The sequence below is a fragment of the Myiozetetes cayanensis genome, unplaced genomic scaffold (assembly GCF_022539395.1).
Source record: "Myiozetetes cayanensis isolate MyiCay16 unplaced genomic scaffold, myiCay2020 scf26, whole genome shotgun sequence".
NCBI lineage: Eukaryota > Metazoa > Chordata > Aves > Passeriformes > Tyrannidae > Myiozetetes > Myiozetetes cayanensis.
Window position 1 is genome coordinate 664,993 of NW_026087477.1, and position 13,873 is coordinate 678,865.

The following is a 13,873-nucleotide window of genomic DNA, read 5'->3' on the forward strand; positions in this document are numbered from 1 at the left end:
CAAGGACTGAGTTCCAGCCTTCACCAGGCCCCAGACCACGCCAAAGACCTAAAGGCTGTCCCCACACCTGTGGGGGAGATTTTGTGTTGTTTTTTTCCCTGCAGAAACTTGGGACTTTTCAGGGACCCGATGCTGCTCCCAGCTGGAGTTGTCCGAGCAGCTGAGCCAAGTGCTGTGAGACAGCGATGCCTCTTCCCTCCTTGCATTTGTCTTACTCACCCAACCACAGGCCTGTGGTGCTCAACCCCAAACCCTCTGCTCTCAGCAGGACTTTTCCCACTGACCTCAGTGGGATCTGGACCTTGAATAAGCCTGAGACAGAAACACCTCAGACCCAGGGACCACCCAGGCTCTCCCCAAGCACTGGGAGAGTAGGACAGGATGATGTTACTTACTCATGCTATGATGCCTTCCTTCCCAGAGACTCCTATAGAACCCTGGAAGTGTTCAAGGCTTCAAGGACAGGGCTTGGGAGCACCCTATTCTAGTGGGAGATGTCTCTGCCCAGGGCAGGAGCTTGGAATTAGATGGTCTTTCAGGTCCCTTAACAGAGCTGGGCAGAGCAGGTGGCCGAAGGAGGGACAGTGCAGCCCCCTCATCCTGGGATGTAACATGCAGAGATTTTACAACAAGCCTCTAATAAGCTCTGCTGAACATCTGCAAAAGCACATTTCAGAGCCTAATTAATCCCAGCTTCATCAGCTTCCCATCAGGATTAGCAGAATAGGGTCTTCTTGATTCTAGAGCTACGTTTTGCCTCTCCACTCTTAATAAATTTAAAGTTTCTAGCCAGTCCATGGAAGGATTAAAATTCTTCGCATGATCAAGCTGGAAAAAAAAAAGGTATGCAAGCACTGGCTATACAAACAGACTTTGATAAAATGTTCTAAAAATAGAAACAGTAGGAAAAAAATATGTAGAACTCAACAGGAGAACTAGAAAGAGGAATTTGCCTTTCAGCCTTTTAAGAGAGATAAACTTATTAAGAACTGAAAACAGCGTGTTGCAATGGAAAGCATGAGGTAGACTTGGCCATTGATATAATTTTTAGCTCAGTTGCTTTTTATCTTCAGCACAAGAAAAAAAAAAAATCAAATATTTGAAAAGCAGTTTCAAGGTTTGCCCAAACGCAGACCTTACAAGAATTTAATTAAAGCAGATTTAAGCCTGATTTCGGTAGGCACAAATACCTGTATGGAAAGAGTTGTGTTCCCTGAGACTGGATTTAAATGTCACAAGTTGGAGTGACCAGAACTGCAAAGTCAAATCATTAACCAGCACAGGAGGTGTGCACAGAAAGTTGGGCTTATTTTAGTTTAATGGAAAACAACAAGTTAGGGACTTGGACAAATGAGGTGACAAGCGTCATCTGATACCTGGAGGCCACCAACCCATAGCCATTATCTGTGGGGTCCACTTTAGGGCACATGGGAGGTACTTCAGGCTACCAGAACCTTTGATGAAAACCTGTTACAACGAGGCTCTTACCTCCCACTTGGTCTCTTCGATCTTTGGGAGAAACTCAGCCTGCTCCTTCTTGAAAGCCACAAATTTCTTCTCCAGCTCCTCTCGCTGCTGGAGGAGCTGCCCCATGTCATCCTGGAGTTTTTTTTTCTCCTGCTGGAGCTTGAAAATTTGGAGCTGCAAAGCCTGCTGAGCCCGCTGCGCCTTCTTGGAGACCTGCTGCAGCTTGTTGGCGTAGTTCTGCCTCAGGTCCTCCATCTCCCTCTCCCAGATCTTCTGCTTCTCCTCGAACACCTGGAAGATCGCCGCCTCGCTCTTGTCCAGGTTCCTCCGCATCTGGAGGACCTCCTGCTCCTTCTCCCACAGCCGGTCCTCCAGGTCCTGGATGATGTCGTCGGTGGAAGGCGAGTGGAAAGGCATGGTCTCGTTGAGATGGTTCAGCCTGCTGAAGGAGGAGGTGCTCTTGCTGGAGGACCGCCCGCTGTCTGAGGTAGATATCCCGTTGTATCCCACGATGTTCTTCTCCACGTAGGTGGTGCCGATGCGGTTGATGTGGCTGGTGGAGGCGCTCATGGGCCCCACGTGCTGGCTGTAGCCCGTCCCGTAGGTGGGCAGGCTCGTTAGGGAGTTGCGCCCCGAATCCGAGAGCCCCCCCCCTTGGTTTGTAGTCCTGTTAAGGCTGCCCTTGTCGAGCCCAGCTTTGGGGGCGGACGGGCTATTGCTGTTGGCGTGGTTCAAGCTCTTCCTGTTCTCCGTCATCCCGTTGCTCTGCGGCGGGCAGAGGTTCTGCATGGAATGGAAGTTTTTAGGAACTACTGGCTTAAAGGCTGAGGGTCTAACTAAGGGCTCATTGCTCTGCAAAAAGGAAAAAGGACCACGCGTCAAACACAGCAGGAGGCTCGGTAACGACACAACAAAGAGAGACACATCGGCACGGGGCGGGGCTGGGGGGGGTCATGTCAGCTTGGGCTGGCTCCACGTTGCACCTTTTGGGCCATTTGGGGTTGTACAGGAGGGACCTGTGGGCAGGACATCACCTTGTGTGTTCCCTCGCCCCAAATAAAAAGAAATAATCTCAACTCACCCCCAAACCTGCATGATTTACCCCCCAAAATACTCCTTGGGCTGCCACTTGCCTACCAGACCTGATCCAAACAACTCTGATTTTGGCTGATTGTATTTGGAAAGACTCTCAGCCTCGAGGGTGCATCGCCCTGTTGCTGAAAACCAAATTGAGCCCTTGGGTTGGCAGCTATTTTGCCCCAAGAGAATCATGTTTCCCTCCTGCTGGGAGTGATCTCTTCCTGGGTGGACTTTGTGTCCTGCTTATGCTCCGATGGGAGCAGATAGGAGCTGTAACCCCAGCAGTGACTCCAGGCAAGGAACATGCTGAAGCTGCTCTTTACTGGAATATTTGTGTTTTCTGTGGGAATAAGTGATGCAGGGGGGAAGATGGACCACAGGGATTTAGGAAGGATTTTAAAGCCTTTTAAAGCCCTCCCCCTCCTCCAGGCCTGGCAGATTTCGCTCCCTGAAGCCAAAATGAGCCACAAGGACTGGGCTGGGCTGGGTCATAATGTTTACAGGGGTAGTTTCAAGCCTTGTCACCTTGTCCCTCACAAGGGATTTTGAACAGATGCTCAGAGCTGCTTTCAAGCCGCAGCTTTAGGTGGCAGAGATTGCCTATAAAGGGTACAAACGTAAGAGTGCGACTCAGATGTTGGACCTACTGAAACAAGAGCTGATTCCATCTCCCTCCCCAGTCCATCAGGGAGGTAGGCACAGCACCTCAGGGAGGCTGGAAGAGCAAGTGACTTAAATACAGGTTTAACTGAGCTGAACACTTCACTGTGATCATGCTCTTGGGTTCCTCAAGAACTAACTTTGGCCCTGAAAGTGATAAGAACGGTACTATCCGTACACAAAACGTACAGAGTGAGAACTGGACTATCTGCCAGGATTGCTTTTTTTGCCCAGGGCTTCCCGGTGTGCGTTTCCAGGGCCGTGCCGTGGCCTCCAGGAAGCGGCTGCAGGAGGTGGAGGGTCTCACCTGGTCGAGTTTGCCGGAGATTGGCAATATCTTTGGTGGGTTACCGGGCTCTCGGTACTGGGGAGGAGGCGGCAGGTTCTTCTCGTTGTTGGCGGTCACGTTCCCGCAGATGTCCACCTTCACCTTCTCTCCCTTGCGCAGGTCGCCGTTGATGTAGAGGGAGTTGGAGACTTTCTCCGACTTGTAGGTCTTCTCCTCGCCGGAGTAGCGGTTGGAGATCTCCCGGGCGGCGTAGCCGTTGCGGGAGCCCTCGGAGGCCTGGCGGCCGCTGCCCTGCGTGCGGGTGCCCACGCTCTTCATGGCGAACTCCTGGTCGTTGGCCACGCCGCTGCCCACGCTCCCCATGGCGCTCCTGGGGCCGGCGGGTCGCGGGGGCCGGGCGGCGAATCCGTGGAAGCTCGGCGGGCTGGCGTAGGTGGGGTCACTCGGGACGGGCAGCGCCTCTAGCGTGGCCATGGCAGCGTCGAGGCGAGCTGGAGGCACAGGTCAGTGGCACTGCGAGCAGGGGGGAGAGGAAAGGGCCGTTAAAGAGGGGCCTTTTACCCACCACCCCCTTTGCGGATCGAAACCATGTCCCGGTGTCCCGTACGGAGCAGATGAGGGGGTTGCCCTCCTCTCCCCTGTGGCAGGAGGGCCCTACCCCAGCAAGGCCTAAAATCCAATCGGAGAACGCAGACGGTGCCAGCCCTGGTGCCAGCTCTCTGTGATGTGTCAGCAGTGGCACCATGGTGATGTTCTTGGTGTCGAATTCGGCTGAAAGCAGCCTGGTTCACCAAACTCCAAACACACATCCTGCTTTTTGGCATCAGGTGTGACAGGTAAGCTGGGAGCTGGCCTGGAAATTTGTGACTGGCACTCAATCACTTCATACAAGTCCAGTCCCCTTTCATAAAGTCGGGTTCTTCCAACATAACCCTTCTTGGGAGGTGTGTGGAGATTCCTCCCTTGGCTGGGGATACCCCCCAAGGTCACTTCTCAAGGTTGAGAGCAGAGATCTCCCCACAAGTGTTGGGCTGGGGGAGTTAAATCAGATCTCTGCTTAATAATTATTTCATTTTGCCAGCTTTAATATAACTGCTTCAATAATTGCTTCAGTGTAGTGCACTGTCCTATCTTATGCTATACTGGTAGTTTTAGTGTTTATATTGTGTAGTAAATAATTCTGAGTAAGATGTTTTGTCTGATCATTTGTATAAAATAAATGATTCATTTTACATAAATAGTCTCATTTTGCCAGTCATTAAAAGCTGTGGGACAAAAGTGGTTCAGTCACATCTCTGTAATTCCTTAAACTGTTGACATAATCCAAGGCTGAGATTGGATTCACCTGGACCTGGACTCCTCTCTGAGCAGGAGTTTGGAAAGCCAGGGAGTCCTTTCTGCACCTTGTGACTCAATGGCAGGGCCTTTAAAATAAATTTTGTCTCAGCTTTCCACTCCCACCCACGACACCCCCTTGGAGAAGCACTGATTCCCCCCCAAATCCCACTCACTGCCCTCCAAAAGAGCTTCTCTTAAAGCTTCTGAGCCCAAGGGCTGGGTGCTCCAGGGGAGGGAGTCTGGGTGGGTTTTATTTGGCACAGCTCTGTGGCATCGGTCGCACACAACCATTTACAGTTCCCAAGGTTGGATTAATTCTGTCACCTTTCCCAGGTTTGATCAAGTTTGTGTTGCCATGGGGATATGATTCCCCCATCCCTGGTCCACCAGTAGCTCATCCAATTCCTCTCTCCAGCCCATCTCTTAGGGATGATTCAACAGGGCTTAAACAACGCGCTCTCCATCTCTTCCTTTGGGAGTGTTGCTCCCATGGGCTTGAGATTTTAGAAAGGTGCTTCTGTCCAGGTGTCATCCTAACTTTTCTTTTAAACTTTTGTTCCCCTTCTCCATCTTACTCTTACTTAGGCTGTGCCTTGGATTGGCCAAAACCAGGCCATGGGAAGTGGATAACGTGCAAATAATGGTTTTAAAAGCTGTCTTTGACCAAGTCAAGAGAGCTGGGTTGTCCTGGGAACAATTTTCTTTTGGACCAATTCTCACACGTCTGGATGCTCTTCATCAGCTTTTACCCAAAGGTGAAAAATCTTATTTAAGGAAATAAGGGAAGTGGGAGGTGCAGGTTTTTCCTTGGATGGGATAACAAATGTGATGCCCCTTGGAGAGAGGTTCAGGGATGGAGGAGCTCAGGCAGGGCCAGCAGGAAGGGGAATGAAGAAACCCCCCATTTCAGTGAGGTTTTCCCTCTCCTTGGGGTAGGGATGTTCACTGAGCCCTCCCTGAGAAAAGCAGGAGACCTGGGTTTATTTCCCTGGAGAGCAAGCTTAGGTCTAGAGCTCAGCTCCTGTGTGGTGTCTCAGGGGGTCTTGCTATTTGCACTAATAATGGAATGGAGAAGTATTTAAAAGGTTAAAGCAGGGGCTGTGCTGCTCAACTTTGCTTTTTATTAAACTGGAATTTCTGGAGGCTTCTCCTCCCTCTTTCCAGCACCTTGTCCTGTCCAAAATACAGCTCGAATGTCACGTGGCTGGTGGGCAGGTAGGGCAAACAGCTGTGCCAGAGAGGGAGAGGACACAGAGCCGACACCTGCAGCCAGCTGGCAGAGCTCCTGTGGATGTGGACAGTGGTCACATCCTAAAGGCACTTCCCAAAGAGCATCACAGACAGTTTGTGAGTGCACAATGCCCAGGGGTCAATCCAGCTGCCTCCTGGGCACCTGGAGGCTTGGTTGGGCTAGGGAGCCATGAGGAGGTGTGAGCAACACCCTTTGGATTTTGTTAGTCAAGGGAAGGCTTTTTTGCTCTGCTAATTTAGGAGTAACCTGCTTTTCAGTGGCTTTGGGACCCTTATAGGCTGTGACTTCTTTTTGTGGGACAGCAGCCACCGTGGGAGGGGTGTGCTGGAAGGGCCTCAGCTCCAGACTGAGGGAAAGGCAGAGGCTGCATTGTCTCCACACAGAACTCCCCAGCCAGCAGAGGAGAAATCCAGGTTACCTTTCCCTCACTGGGTAAATTTCACGGTGACATTTGCACGTTTTACATTGACTCTCTGAGGGCAGGATGAGGTCACTGGAAAGTCTGATGCTTTAAAAGGGAAAAAAACCCCAACCAACCAAAAAAAAAAAAAAAAAAGAGGCCAACACAACAACAAGCGATTTCTTTTAACTGGGAATCATCCAACAAAATATTCTGAAAGAAAAACCTTGTTATTAGCTTATGTTTACTGCAAACCCAGGGCCTGATAAACAGAGCACAAGGACAAGCCTCACAAATGTGTTATTAAGGAGGTGCCAGAAGTGCCAACAGATCCCCGACAGTACAGCTTTGTTTGCCAAAAAGGGCCATTTTTTTTGAGAACAACAGCTCTTGGGTTTGTATCTCCTGGCAAGCTCCTCTTCCCAGTCAGGTTTTACACTGGTTGTTCCTCAGCTGAACTGTGAAAGCAAGTTTTGAGCACAGGAAGAGCTCTGGTGCAGGGAGGGAGGGTCATTTTTTTTTTCTCCTTCCAGGTTTGGAGGAATACGTGATTAAAAACTTGCCCAGCACATTTCTTCTCCTTCAATATCTTAATCTCTGTAGTGATAGGATGAGGGGAAATGGTTTTAAAACTGGCAGAGGGCAGGGTTAGATTAGATAAGAGGAAGAAATCCTCGGCTGCGAGGTGGGTGAGGCCCCAGCACAGGTTGCCCAGAGAAGCTGTGGCTGCCTCTCCCTGAAGTGTCCAAGGCCAGGTTGGACAGGGCCTGGAGCAACCTGGAGTAGTGGAAGGTGTCCCTGCCCATGGAGGAGATGATCTTTAAGGTCCCTTCCAACCCAAACCATTCTGAGTTTCTACGACTCCATAATAACAACCTCCCTCCCACGGGAATGTGAACTAAAACTGGGTGATTCCCAGTGAGAGGAACTGGCAGTCCATGAGCACAGGGAGGCTGAGGGAAGCTGAATGGCTCTACTTTAGCAGTGCTTCATTCCCAAGTCTGTCCTTTAGAAGGAAAGAGGAGTCACCCTCAGCATGGCTGGGTGGGCTTGGAAGACACTCCCAGGCCATGGTAAAGGGATGAAAGTGGCTCCCCTTGGCCTGTGGAGGGTGAAGAGGCTCCAGGCAGGCAGGAAACCAAAACAGGAGTATTGAGCCACCTGCCAGCCACTGCCCTTCCCAGATGTTCTAGATGTTACATCCCATCTACAGTGGGGAAGAGGCACCAGGAACATCTCAGTCTTCATCCTCGCCAGGCTCTCAAGGAGATGCTGTGTCCAACTCACCTCCCAAGAAGGACTAGGTCTACCCAAATCAATCCCAAGTGACATCCATCCATCCATCTATCCATCCATCCATCCATCCATCCATCCCAGCAGTCACTGAGCCACAGGGCCCTTGCTGAGCTCTGCCCTCCCTCCACCTCCCCAGAGCCCCAAGGTTACAGCAGGAACCCGAGTGAAGGGACTTTCTGCAGACAGAAAGGAGAGGAAAACCCCTCCAGAACAAACACTGGGCCGAGTTCACATTCCCCGGCATTTCTGCGTTAATAAAAGCTCAGAAGACTTTCTTTGTCTGCCTGGATTGATTCAAGACTCCCTTCCTGGTAGGCATCTCCATGCCAGCACCTTACCAGGGTGCAGGCAGCCTCCTCTGACCAGGGACACTGGGATTTCACACGCTCCATGTTGCACCACCTCCCCATCCCATCCAACTGCAGCAGCCCCTTGGTCCTTTCCCGCAGCAGCCTTGCCTCAGAGACAGCGATATTTTTGATGCCTGATGCAAGAAATCTGAGGTGAAACGTCCTTTTCCCCCCAGCTCTGGTGGTTAAACTCTTCATGGCCACCTCCTACCCATGCTTTGCACCGGGGCACTCCTGTTGTAAACACAGTAATTTGTAAAACAACCACTGTTTCTTCACAGTCGCCTTATCCAAACGAGCCAGCAATTGCCTTCCAGTTAAACAGAAGTAAAAGTCACTTTCAGATAAGCAGCTGAATGGTTAACTAAGACTAAATTATGGGGGGGGGGGGACTGGCTCTGTTTCTGCCCCAGTAGGTTAATTGTTAACACTCTGGTGACAAAAGGCCTTGGGGAGACAGACATACCTGGGCACGGTGCCACGACGAGAGGGAAATCAATCACCGGGCCTGGGCAGAGAGAGCTCGGGCAAACAGCCCCGGAGCAAGGCAGTGCCTTGGCACAGGCATCACCCCAGGCATGTGGTGCTGGCAGGGCGGGCAGCAAAGGCATCTGAAGGTCAAAAATTCCCCCTCCTCGCCGACTGTGGCAACAGGTGTGCCCGTGACCTTCAGCGTTCACTTGTTGGCATCGGTGTTAAGGAGCAGGCAATTACCCACACCATGAAAACCATGCTTTGTGGTTTATTTTAGGGATAGAGCCTACACCTGCCCGGTGTTTAGGGGCTTTGGTGGCTCTGCCAAGTTGTTGGCAGCAGTGCCAAGGAGCTGGGTTGGCTGTAGGGGAAAAAAAAAAAAAGTCAATGCGTTCTGGGGTGGTGGAGCGGGTTGGAAACGGCATGAAAAGGTTGGGAAAAAAATAAATAAAAATTGCTGTCATAATTTCAGCTTCTTCCAGGAAGATGCATGGAGAGGGAAGGGCAGTAATGGGTTAGTAATGGATTAGCAGGGAGAAGACAGCAGGCTCTGTAGGGAGCAAAACCACCTGTGTCCAGTGAAGCATTAACAGGCCCCAGAGAAAAACCACCACTGAAACACAAGACCTGCAGTTGCACTCAGCCAATGTATCATGGAATCACAGAACCACAGAATCAGGAAGGTTGGAAAAGACCTTGAAGATCATGGGAGTCCAACCATTCTCCCTGCACTGGCAAGGCCAACCCTAACCCATGTCCCCAGGTGCCACATCCACGTGGCTTTTAAATCCCTCCCGGGATGGAGATTCCACCACTGCCCTGGGCAGCTGTGTTCCAGCCCTCAGGTAATTCTTGTGGCTCTTTTTTGCCTCTCCTCCAACTCCTTTTCCCCCCACCCCACCATCCTGGCTGGGTGGCTGCCAGGTTTTCCTCCACCTCTGGAATACAACACGAACGCACTCGAACCTGTCTGCAGAAACACGCACGTCTCAGGCTCCTCAACCACAGGCTTTTGCCACAACCAGGAGCCAAATGAAGTCAGATGAACAACTCCTGCTGCTTCCCCAGGACACAAACCTCTCTTTTCCCATTTATCCCTGCTGAAGGGCCTGGGAGCATTGCTGTGGGGATCTTTTATTCCCCCATTCAGGGCTAAAAGGCAGACTCAGGGAGGCAGGTTGGAGGGTCAAGGAGTTAAAAGTTTTAGTAGCCACCTCCAGACACCTCTCAGGCCATGGGGTTGATGGGTGTCTGCACATCTTCCATCCCTCTGTGCAAAGGATTTATGCCTGGATTTACTTTGGGACACAGTCCCAAGTAATGTGCAAGGATTCCCTGCTTGAGCAGGGAGGTTGGAGTAGGTGACCTCCAGGGGTCCCTCCAGCCTGAACCATTCAGTGATTCTGTGGTTGCTGCTGGGCTACAGATACTTAAGCTCTGGGGTTGGATCTTCAGGTTAAAACAAGCAGAAAGTTGTTTTCTCACCCCAAGCCCCCGTGGCCTGGGAGATCCTGCAGCTCCTGCACCGGTGTTGGGCCAATTCCAAGCACAAGGACAGGCTGGGCGGAGAATGGATTGAGACAAGCCCTGGGGAGAAGGGCTTGGGGGTGTTTCTGGCATGAAGCCATCCTATGCCATGATCAGGGTTGGAGGAACAGAGTGTGGGTGGAAGCAAACCCCTCCAGAAAGGGGTTTAGGAGACCTCAGCAAGCAGCAGCCCCTGCCTGCAGCCCCGGGGCGCTTTGCAGGGACCTTTGTAGCTCTGTTTAGCTGGAAGCAAGGAATGCCTGAGTTCAGAAAGCAAAGCAACACCAAAGCCATCCTATGTGACTTCTCCTGGGAGCAGCCTCCATGTATCCTGAGGCTATTTCCATCACACTCTGCTGCAGGCATGCAGCCCCAGAAATCCATCCTGAAGCTCTGTGCTACCACCCCAGCTTGGGAGTCCTGCTGAGGAACATCCAGTTTGGGGATTTGTCCCTCTTTGACCCCTCCTCCCCCCTCCTCTCCTTTCCCAGCATCCCAGAGCGCTGAAGGGTCTGCACAGGCAGCAGCATCCTCTGGATAACTGGGCCCCAGTTAAAAGTTGTCCACCCTCCCAGTACAACCCCATTTCTGGGACATGAGGACCACGCTCTGCTTTTCCCTCCTGGAAAAGCGTCAGCCTCAGGTGTGGGTGGCAGGGCTGGGGGCAGGCAGGTCCCCCCGTGTCGGGGGGCTGCTCTTCCTCGGGCTTCTGTGGGAAATAAAAGCGAGAGTGGCTTAGAAACATTTCCTTTTCCTTTCCGCCTGCTAATGAGATAATTACAGCTTTTTGTATTCTGGGAAACTACTTTCTCATTATGGGGGCCGCAGCAGCTATTTACATAATCAGCCTGAAACAAAAGAGATGAGATGAAAAGGCCCAGGCGGCTCTTCGGGGGAGCTCTCCTTGGGCTGCCGAGGGAGAGCCCGCGGGACTGATCCATTCCTCCATCCCCAAAACCCCTCTGCCAAGGGCTGGAGTGGGTGGCAGCACTTGGTCCAGGATGTTCCCAGCTTGGGATGCTCCTCACTCCCAGCTGTGAGGGTCCCCAGGGTCCCCAGAGCCAGCCTGATGTGCAATTCCCATAAACCACCCACTGCCATTCCTGTTGCCAGAGGATTCGGGAGGGGTGACCCACATCAAGGAGAGTCATGTCAGCGTTTGTGGGGCTTGTAGTGACACCTTGGGACGAGTCTCACCACCCAAGGATATGTTTGGTACCCAACTGGCCCATGCCCTGTCTCATCTCCCATGTCCCAGTTTCCTATAGTTGTGGATAAGGGACATTTTAGGGACCAATCTGTCCCATCCCACATCCCATGTCCCCATTCCTTGTCCCACCTGCTGGCCAAAGGACATTCTGGGGACCAACCTGTGCCATCCCATGTCCCACGTCTCTGTTCCTTGTCTCCCTTTCTGCCCAAAGGACATGATGGGTTCCCAATTGTCCCATCCCATTTCCCTGGCCCCTCAGTTGTCTCAGGGATTACCTGTCCCACATCCCATGTCCCATTTCCACGTTCCCCCAGCTGGTCAAGGGACACACTGTGTACCAAACTATCCCATCCCACATCCCATGTCCCACTTCCCTGTTCCCCCAGCTGGCCAAGGGACACACTGGGTACCACAGTGTCTCATCCCACAACCCATGTCCCATTTTCCCATCCCCCCACACCTGGCCAAGGGACATGCTGAGCACCAAACTGTCCCATCCCCTGTCCCAGTTCCCTGCCCCCACAGCTGACTGTTGGGTACCAAACTGTCCCATCCCACATCCCAGTGCTGTGTCCCCCCATCTGGCCAAGGGACACTCTGTGTTCCAAACTGTCCCTGCCAGCAGCCACCTCCCTTCCCCAATAAAGGCCCCATTGTTCTCCCCCACAAAGCCTGAGCAGTGCAGCCTGCTCCACCTTCCCTGCCAATCCTCCCCCTTTGCTATCAGTTTTCCTCCTCAGCTGCTCTGTGTTTGAGGGACACAGTCCAGTGCCACCCTTCCCTGTCCCCCAGGAAGCAGCAGGAGGGGGAATCATGGAAAAGCACGGGCACAATCTGCACATGGCCTTGGCTCCCTGTCCTGCTTGTCCTCCTTCCCTCCCTGCTGCCTCAGGGTGCTCCTGGAATGAACACACCCCCCCCCCCAGCTGCCTGGAAACCCCTCTGTGGACAGCCAAATAATCAATAAATCCATCTGGGCATTGCCACTGCTCATCCAGAACAAGCTGCTCCGCCTGTCCCAAGCCCACCCCATCTCAGGGCGCTCCCAGTTTTAACCCACAGGATTTTCTGGATCCCAAAAAAAAAAAAAAAGCAGGCAAAGGTGTGGGATTAAAAGTCAAGCACCTGGCAGGCCACACTGATCTCAAGCTGCTCCAGTAAGGACAGAAATAAAAAGTTATCGTGGAGGCTGCAGCAGAGCCCCAGAGAAACCTCAGCAGGTGACATGGAGATGTGACAAGGTGCATCTCCAAGGTCCCAGGGAGGCTTTTCAGGCTCCATCCTTGGAGTATTTCAAGCCCTGAATGGACCAAGCAGGGTCTGGTGTCACAGCTCAGCCTGCCTTCAGCACTGAGGTGGTCTGGAGACCCCTCAAGGACCCTTCCACCAGGAATTATCCTGCCACAGAGGTTTTGGGAAGCCACACCAGGGCTGTCCACCTGACAAGAGTCCTCATCCTCAGGGGAATTTCCCCCCCCACCTTTTCCCTGTCTGCTACCAGAGCCCTGGATTTTGGATCCCCCAGGATGCACCTGAGGGCTGATAGGAGGGATTTTCCATGACATGCCATCTCTGTCCCCATCATCCCAAGGGGCAGAGTGCCAGTGGGACAGGGTGGTTTCAAGCCCAGCCCAAACTTCCATCCCATATCCCAGGTGTCCATCAGGAAGGGTTAGGCCACGGTCTCACCCGTGCCCACCTGCCCTCGTGGCTGCCCCCAGAAGATGCTCAGTGCTGGTTGTGTCACTGTCCCCACTGAGGTCCCAGTGGCTGCCCAGAAAACACCAGCTCTGGTGGACAAGGAAAATTCCCAGAATTCACTCAGTATAGGGAAAGGGCCGTTTGATGGAGCAGCCTCAGTGCTGGCTGTGGGGCTGAGGGTCTGGGATGATGCTCCACGCCACGGGCTGGAGCACTTGAGGTCATCCCAGCCCTGTGTGCCTCAGTTTCCCCTTCTTGAGGAGATTCTACTGGATCCAGGGTAAGCTTTCCCCACCTTGAGCACCCCATCCCTGCTCTGACCCCTCCTGTGCAAACACAGCCCAGTGGGTACATCCATCCCCAAAAAGCACCTGCAAAGGGTCCCACTGGCTCAGTCCTTACATTAATCCACCAAAACCCCTTTGGCAATGTGGCTGGGAACGAGCTGCTCCTCCGGAGGGAATGAGGGAGCTCCTGGTTCACTGCACGGTGCTGCTGCCCCTGGAAGTGCCCCAGCATGGAGCTGCACCCCTTGCCTGGCACCCCAGCACCTGCCTGAGCATCCTCACACACCCCTACATCCCAGGGATCCCGACGTGATTCCCTGCTCCAGCCCCGCTCCTGGGCCCTGAGCGCCTCGCGGTGGGATCAGGAGTCACCAGACCCTGCCCTTCGGGATGATCCATCCCCCGGGAAGCGTTCCGAGCGGCGGCCCCCGCGAGCCCTGCCCGGCTCTGCCATTCCCAGACCTTTCCCAAACCTCTGGCGCCGCAGGAAGGACAACGAGGGGGACCCCTCCACCGGCTCCCACGCCGCCAGCCCGGCC

The 13,873-nt window shown here is 53.0% G+C and overlaps 1 protein-coding gene across 4 annotated transcripts in view; it reads right to left on the reverse strand.

Moving 5' to 3' along the window:
• Window positions 1–13,873, reverse strand: part of LZTS3 (leucine zipper tumor suppressor family member 3) — a 48,432-nt gene that overhangs the window by 8,257 nt on the left and 26,302 nt on the right. For 3 of the 4 annotated variants that reach the window (XM_050321051.1, XM_050321053.1, XM_050321052.1), the window contains exons 2-3: window positions 3,515–4,009; window positions 1,489–2,319 (exon numbers count right to left, since the gene is read on the reverse strand). In XM_050321051.1, coding sequence (XP_050177008.1) covers window positions 1,489–2,319; window positions 3,515–3,970 — 1,287 coding nt within the window. In that variant the 5' untranslated portion in view covers window positions 3,971–4,009. The remainder of the gene's footprint in view (window positions 1–1,488; window positions 2,320–3,514; window positions 4,010–13,873) is intronic. The other variant, XM_050321054.1, reaches the window with a different exon arrangement.